The 8,250-nt window shown below is 38.3% G+C and overlaps 1 protein-coding gene across 3 annotated transcripts; it reads right to left on the bottom strand.

The window, feature by feature from the left end:
* Positions 1–512: 512 nt before the first annotated feature.
* mfsd10 (major facilitator superfamily domain containing 10) lies at positions 513–8,109 on the bottom strand. 3 transcript variants are annotated; one of them, XM_040051143.1, is made up of 13 exons: positions 7,975–8,109; positions 6,659–6,837; positions 6,054–6,150; positions 5,844–5,947; positions 5,557–5,715; positions 5,183–5,374; positions 3,047–3,149; positions 2,837–2,948; positions 2,643–2,751; positions 2,433–2,523; positions 1,452–1,499; positions 1,267–1,356; positions 513–1,149 (listed from the first exon to the last, which is right to left on the bottom strand). In XM_040051143.1, exons 2-13 carry the CDS (start codon positions 6,809–6,811, stop codon positions 1,046–1,048), a joined length of 1,362 nt encoding a protein of 453 aa, XP_039907077.1. In that variant the 5' UTR covers positions 6,812–6,837; positions 7,975–8,109; the 3' UTR covers positions 513–1,045. The 3 variants fall into 3 exon arrangements, with proteins under 3 accessions (XP_039907077.1, XP_039907076.1, XP_039907078.1); XM_040051142.1 differs by having other exon boundaries at positions 6,659–6,840; positions 7,975–8,108; XM_040051144.1 differs by lacking the exon at positions 7,975–8,109 and having other exon boundaries at positions 5,844–5,915; positions 6,659–6,793.
* Between the last annotated feature and the right edge of the window lie 141 nt (positions 8,110–8,250).

An 8,250-nucleotide genomic window follows, 5' to 3' on the forward strand; every position in this document is an offset into this window, starting at 1 on the left:
CGCAACTTTTGTAAATCAGCCATAAAACTAACCACACCAGTTTGGGTCTTGTGCTTACATGTTATTTTGCCCCATGATGAGAACTGGTTAAGAACCTGAACTGTTAAACCAATTGAATCACAAAGTCGTTGACTAAAAAGTCACACATAATATATCAAATTTAAGTTTCTTTCATATCGTACATGGAGTGTAAGGATTTTCATGGATGGTGTTTACACTTTCCTTTGTTTTAACTGGACTTTACATTTATTTTAGTTCTCTTGATATGAAAGCATCGAACTGTGTATACTATGCTCAGAATAAATCAAGTTAAACTCAGATTAAAAAACAAAACTCATGAAGAATTCCCCTTTTTTGCATTTACCAAGAATAAAGATTGTAATCTTTATTTTTATATACTAAAAAAAAAAAATATCAAAAACATATCTTACCTTTAAAAATGTATTTTAGATACATATTGTGAAGTAAAATGTATGCAGCAAAAGCATTAAGTAGACCCAAATACTAAAGTATAAAGATGTTGATCAAAGCTGTACTTGAGTACAGTATTTAATGTGTAGTTCACATAGAATGAATTAGAAAAAATTATACAAAAGGTTCAAAGTAAGATAACTGTTCATTGCCATGGACTGATGTTTCATTCTCTGTAGTAAAGAATAGAACATCAAAAAGTTTTATGTGTGTTAATGCTAAAGTATCCTTTGCAAAATAGAAAATCTTAGTGATTAATAAAATACAACATTACAAAAATATCTGTGTACCAGGAGCACTAATATCACATGGAATTCCTTCTAACCCACCCAGTCTACAATACACACCGGTCTATATGAACACACAAACAACATTATGTTCATTCATTCGTTTTTGGTATTTGCACCATCTTCTCATATCATTTTGTTTCATTTTTTGATCTTTGGCCAACAGCATGGAAAAGTAAACATCCTATTACTGTGAATTTAGTGCTTGCTTTCCCAGAAGATGTAAACATCATTGCATTGATGTAGGTAATGAAACACAAGGTTTTTTTAAAAAGTCTTTAAGTTGCTCATTCCTCTTTTAGTCTCCTGGCTATGCCCAGGAGAGCTAAGGGCAAGACGAAGGAGGCCGATGTGATAAGAAAGCAGGTCTGTGCTCCAGCAATCCAATACACTGCAAACAAATCAGTTAAAACAAAACAAATATGAATATATAACAAATAATTCAAATAGCACCATCTCAAGAGAAAAGCAGCACTATGGAAAGATCCTTTAGTTTCAGTTTCCTCACCTGAGGAGGACACAACTGGGCCCAACGCTCTGGCCAGGGCACCCAAACTACGCAGAATCCCCATCACAGTGCCCTTCTGACTGGCTGAGCCTAGAGGAATCAGCAACAGTGGGTAATCAGCAACAGTACCAACATTATAGCAGGATCAAAATATTTTTGATACTTTGATTTGATAAAAGGCTCACCATGGTCAGAAACTAGAGTCGACAAGCAGGGGACAACTATGGCAGCCGCTGTAAGAATAGGATACATAATACGTTGGAACAATTTTATAATTTAGGGACATTTAAGTAAAATGCTATATAGCACAATATCATACAAAACAATAACAATCTGATATTTTGCTTCTTAGAAAAGTTAGAGGACGACTTGATAAGAATAACACGAAGTATTTAAACTAAAGTGATATCATCCACTCCTGTTAGGGAGCAGACTAAAAAAAAAAAAAAAAAGGATCCCTACTTTAATATGCACACATATTCTGATCAAAACAACGCCTAGATTTATGGACTTTGCATCAGATTAAGTATCAGGTTAGACACCATGTTTCTAAAATTTTGGGGGCCAAATATAATAACATTAGTTTTTATCTCAATTTTGAAAATGAATGAAAAAAAATTCCAGACATCCAGGCCTTTGTTCTGTAAGATATATCTGTGGTTTAGCTACATAATTTGCTATAAATATAGCAGCATATAATCTGTATATCAATGAAAATGTATGTAGGATTTTCTTAGGGAAGAATGTAAAATGTAAATAGAACTGGTCCCAGTACAGAACCCTGTGGAACTCCACGTGAGTATAATTCATTCTGAAATTTGACTGAAACTCTTCAGATAAACCACTCCTCTGCTAATGACTTCTTGACTATATTATAGTTGTTCATTTAAGAATTTTTGAAATAAGAGAAGGGATGGGGATTGGTCTATGATTACTTAAGACAGCTGGATCAGGCAAAGTCTTCTTAAGCAATAGTTTAATTACTGCATCCTTGAAAGTGTTCTTGGCAGTGTTCTTCTATTTTAACAGTGTACTGTCCTGTTATGTATTTTGGCAGTAGTTTATCACATAGTTTTTAGATTTATTTACACATTCTTGGGTGCTGTCAAGACAAGACAGATGAAACTGAGTTACTGCATATTTTGAATACAGTAATTTTGACTCACCAAAGGAATACAATGACAACCCAATGTACAGCATTGTTACATTCCACGATAACCCAATGATTACAAAGGCTGGGATCAATGCTATGATTGCCTGAAAACAAGAAAAATGGTTCAGTAAGGTAGACATTTGTGCAGTGATTTATCCTGTTCCATTAACACTAACAACGGCATTAGATCAGTATTTGCCATGCAAGCAGTTGGTGACTTTACCATACGAACAGCCCTGATGTGCTGCCCAGGTTTTATTCTGCGAGCATAACCACCCTGGATTAAAGCCATGATGACACCAATAAAGAAGAACATCTTTCCCTGCTCCATGCTGTTAGAGAGAAAAACATAAGGTTGCCGTTTGTCAGACTTAAAAGGGAAACTCAGAGTACACAGCCTTATCTTTGAGTTCATACCTTGTAAACTGGAAACGCTGGTGAGTAAGAAAACTTAAGGTGAACTCCAGACCAGAGAACAGGAAGAGGTAGCAGAAATAAACCAGCCCCAGCACTCGAAGGCTTTGCATTCCTGTGAAACACAGCCCAATAGTGCAGCACTCTGTTAAGGTTTATTCACTCTTTATAAACAGGACAATCACAGATGAATGCAGTGTATACACTACTCACCGTTTCTTGAAAGTTGATCTTTTTTCTTACTAACAGCTGCAAAATAGAACAAGGATAATGGATGCAGCAGGTCCCTGCAGTCCCCACAGCCTGAAGACAAAGCCTAAAATGGAACAAGAAAAATGATCTGCATCTCTCTCTCAGTGAATAATGATTTGAAAAAAACAATGCTGTTTCTTCAGAAACAATAAGAATTATGTGAACTTGTAATTTTATTTTATTTATGTATTTTTTCTGCGGTGGGTAGGTGAAAACTGAGAAAAATCAGACATGTTCAATCCAAACAGTGATCACTGTCTCTTTGAAACATTCCTCGCCTGGTGGTTTCAGGTATGTTGCTCAATCTGGCAGACATGCACATAAATCATCGCCTTACTAATAAGGTGGTGTACACAGTGGATCAGCAGCCATAGACCTGTCCAGACATGCGTTAAGTGGAATGACAAAAATTGCTTAAAGTACACCTCATAAGGTTTTTTTGAAAAACTTTCATATAATTTCTGTTGAAGAAGGAATAAAGAGGGTGGAAATACTCTAAACATTGGACATCAGTATATCCTGTGTTTAGCAATGTGAGTTTGAATGTTCTCCCTGTGTTTGAGTGGGTTCTCTCTGGGTTCCTCCCACAGTCCAAGGACGTGCAGTTAGTGGGGTTCTGAACTGCCCAAAGGTGGGTGAATGTGGTTGTCTGTCTCTATGAGTAAGCCTTGGTCAGATTGGCAACCTGTCCAGGGTGTACCCCGCCTCCTTCTCTCCCTATGGTAGCTGAAATATGCTCCAGCCACCCCACAACCCTGATAAGGATAAGCGGAAGAAAATGGATGGATGGGTGTTTGTTGGCGGTGGTCTGACTATTTCAGAAATGGATGATCTACTTTGATTTTCACACACAACCATCTTTAGGGTTTTCAGACTATGGCTCAAAAAAGACAAATTACTCAGTGAGTGGCAGTTCTCTGGATGGAAATCCAAAAGCCAGAGAAGAATGGCCAGACTTCTACGAGCTTTTAGGAGCACAACAGTAGCTGAAATGACCACTTACAACAAAGGTACGTAGAAGAATGCACAACATGTGGAATCTTGACGCAGGTGGGCTAAGGCAGTCAGAATTTGGTTTAAACAACATGAAGGAATGGATTCATCCTGCAGTATATCATGATTCAGGCTGGTAGTGGTGGTGTAATGTGTGGGGGATAATTTTTTGTACACAGTGAGTATTGTTGCTGACCATCCCAATCTTACTACAGTGTGCACATGCTCTGATGACTGATTAAAGTAGTTCACTGCACTCAAATGGACTCCAAAGTCAGCTGATCTCAATCTAACAGAGCACCTTTGTGAAATGGTGGTAGTGAAATTCCCACCATGTATGTGCAGCTGACAAAATCTCCACCTGAAACGGTGTGGTGCTCTCCTGTCAGTATGGACCAAAATCACTGAGAGTTTTTCCAGCACCTTGTTGAATTTATGTCTTGAAGAATTAAAGTAGTTCAAAAGGAGGGCAAAGGATGGTCCAGCACCCAGCAGCCTGTTACCTTAGCTCAGCATGAAAAATTGAAAACATTGGAAAACAGATAGTCACTGATACTGGTACTGATATTGGCCCTTATTGAAATACTTTGTATTTAAGGTGTGTGATACTTCCTCTTCATGGGAAAAAAGTACTTTTTTACTAAACTAAATGTATTTTTCAATTATAGCAATCATTTTTAGAGAAACATATTGTAAACACAATACAAATATATGGTTACATTGTTTTTTCTACTGTTAGATCAGTATGTTGTCAAATACAGTGGATGTCCTTACATGGTCATTTCAGACAAACAGCTCTGGCAATTACTAAAGCGGTCTAACCCATCTCCTGTTGGGTAATAGGGAAGGAGAACTGAGCTAAAGACTTCTTGTTTGAGACAAAGCCCAGTGTAAGATAAATGAGCACTGTTTTGAACTGTGAGTCATGGAAATCTACACAATTGTAGCATAATAGGTCAACTTTAAGTGAAAAAGGTTCATACTTGTTCTACCACAGGGTGTTTTGGGAATCCATACAGCACAACTGATGGCTGGAAAATGTATGTCTACTGTTTAAAACTGCATTTAGTTCTGTTTGCATTAGCAAGAGTGTTTCTAACTAACCTTGACGTCCTTTGTTAATGTTTCTGGCAGCATCAGCCAAATAAAGAGCAGATCGGCAGTGCTGAAAGCCAGGGCGAGCAGAGCTGGAGTGAGGTAGAAGACATTTCCTGTTGCTTTGGAGGTGATAGCAAAGTAGGCGCCCATCAGAGGCCCCACAGTGAAGCCCAAGGAGAAGGCAACGCCGATCATGGCCTGATTACAACAGAGGGAAACAGAAAACAGAAAGACACTTTATTCATCTATTCTCAATACATGTGCTAAGCTAAGTGTACTGATAACAAAAAAAAGTATGTATAAATATAACACAAAGTAATTTTAATTAATTTCACTTCAACAAAACATTTCCTGTAATGACCACAAATATTTCTGCCTACCATTCCTCGGTTCCGTGCTTTCGGGCACGGCAGGTCGGCTATGATGGCAGTGCAGAGGCTGACGTTGCCCTTACAAATGCCCCCAATTACCCGAAACAAAAGGAACATGCTGAAGCTCCGGGAAACAGCCCAGACTGCATAGGAGGACATCAGCCCTAACTGAAACACAAGGCACCCAATTAGATGTGAATGAGTCAGCTCTGGAGAAAGGGCTTTGTGTTTTCTTACAGAACGAATAGTGATAAACAAAACTTTAAAAAGTCTTAAAAAAGTGATGTTTTCCTCACTGTGGTGAGCATAAGCAGGGGTCGCCGGCCATATGAGTCTGACAGAGCCCCGGTTACAGGTGATGCCAGGAACTGTAGCAGAGAAAACAGTGAGCCAATCAGACCTGTGGGGGGGGGGGGAGGAGCATTATTAAACCAATGAGCCTGCAACACTGAAAATGTTGACCTTAACGTTGAATAAATCTGATGTTTAAAATTAATCCAATATACCTCCAAACAGGACACTGTTGTATTTCTTTTCCAAAGGAATCCCAACAGCCTCCCGGAACCAGTCCACAACAGTTTGAAGAGACTGATACACACCATCCTGCCCACACACAAACAAAGCATCACAGAGCTATAGTATAAATACCAGCAAAGTGGTTGCTTCACCATGACTCAGCAGGCGGATTCACCCACGGACTAATCGAATCAAATCACTCATGAGTTTGTTACAGTTTTTATGGAGGAGATTCTTCAAACAAAACCATCTTTGTTCGAGGATGTGTTCACAATGTAGAAATGGTCCGTTGAGGGAATTCCATTCAAAAAAATCCTATCTAACAATTTTCACAATGTCGTCAGTAAACACTGTTACCCTTTGATCATCACTGGCAGGAAATAAGGCTGCTGGAATCACCTTCAAAGTTTTAATGCTTTTAACCTGTTTCCTTGTCGTGTATAGCAGGCTTATCAGCTTAATGGACTGGACTGGTTCTTATATAGCGCTTTTCTACTCATCTGAGCACTCAAAGCGCTTTAATATCTGCTGTGATTTTAAAAGTGCCTTTACATGATTATACTGCTATAAATAAATAAATAAATGAAAGACCAACCCCGCTTTCTGCATAGTGATCCAAAATAGAAGGCAGCAGAGGTAGAATCAGAGTGAATCCCAGCAGGTCCAGCAGCAGGATGATAAACACAATCTTGATGACCTTTGTGGAGAAGTTGCCTTCATCTTCCTTGGATTTGTTTACGGCTGACATTTTTCCACCTGATAGTGTTTCTTTTCCTGCTGTACAAAGAGCAGCACTTTTAATATAGTGTGTTAAAATGCCCCTTGTGACTTTTCTCAAATAACACAAACAATCAGAGCCATCCTTAAAAGAAATTCACCCTTAAAGAGTTACTATTGTAGGCTATCCCGATCAAACTGAAGTAGTTTCTTTACATTTCCTTGAGTTTCTTGCTTTGTACAAATCATACAAAATCATCATTTAAGTACTTTTTCCTTTTAAATAAACTGAATTACTGTAACTGAAATAGGTCTCTATTTGTCTTATCACTTAAATGTGTAGGTACAGTACCTGTACCATGTGTATTTTTAAATCTATTTTTATTTAGTTAAATTTAGTAAAATAATGTTTATTCAGTTACTCAGTGTGCTGACATTTTACTCCAACTGCGGAAAACTTGTTAAAAACAGAAATAATCATTCATTCAGATAAGCAGGAGCATCCAGGGCTGGGTCGGGGAGGGCATCCAGCATAAAAAGCAGAGCCAAATCAAATATCAAATCGTTTAAGTTGCATATTTTGGTTTCAACAACTTAAAAAACGAAATAAAACTGAGAAGGTCGCTTTTACCCCAAAGGTAATACAGTAAGTATCACTATAGTGTCCTAGAGAAGTATACTAAAACACTTAAATACTCAAAGAAGCACCTGAAGTCGGTACAATATTTAAGTAGCTGTATTTTCGCGTTAAGGTTATAAAAATGTGGACGCTATTAGTATGTAAAAAGAAGCGTTTCATGGACTGGACAGGTTTAAAATACAAAACGTTTACACCAGTTTATGCCGGTAAACGTGTAATTACCGACACCCTTCATTAACCACATCTACTTACAGTAAGTAATCAGGAAACAGAGGGAGAAAAACGTGTTGGTCAAGGAAGGAGGAAACAATTCCTGCAGCCTTCCTCACCCGAGCAAATCCACCTCAATTTGTATGAACTTAAAAAGCATCAACACACAAATGTGTTAGGTTGTGCTTTCAAATATCTTCATCTAAAAGCACAAAACACGTTTCTCTACATGTAAATGGTTTGGATCCAGTGGTACTGACCAATATTTATCAGCATCGCATTTTTTCCCTCGATTTTTCTCCCTATGTATTTCTTCTAATGTCACCTTAACACGTTTAACTTACCCAGTGTGCGCAGAGCGGTGGACTCAGAGTAGCAGATCAAAGTGAGGACAAGTTCACCTCGACCTGGCTCATCAGTCAGTCCATTATTGAGTACACACCAGGAAGCAGCGTCCTCTTACATTTGGATGACAAGAGTGTGTCGTAACCAACGCAAACACAAGAAAATGCTGCCTTCACGTGACCCCCGTAAGCTCGTATTTTCGCCTTTCTCCCTCGTTAAGGGTTTTCTGTGGTGGTCCAACAAATCTTTTGATTCAGTGCGTCAAAGCAGTGCTT

The sequence above is a fragment of the Simochromis diagramma genome, unplaced genomic scaffold (genome assembly GCF_900408965.1).
Source record: "Simochromis diagramma unplaced genomic scaffold, fSimDia1.1 OVJJ01000131.1, whole genome shotgun sequence".
Classification (NCBI taxonomy): Eukaryota; Metazoa; Chordata; class Actinopteri; order Cichliformes; family Cichlidae; genus Simochromis; species Simochromis diagramma.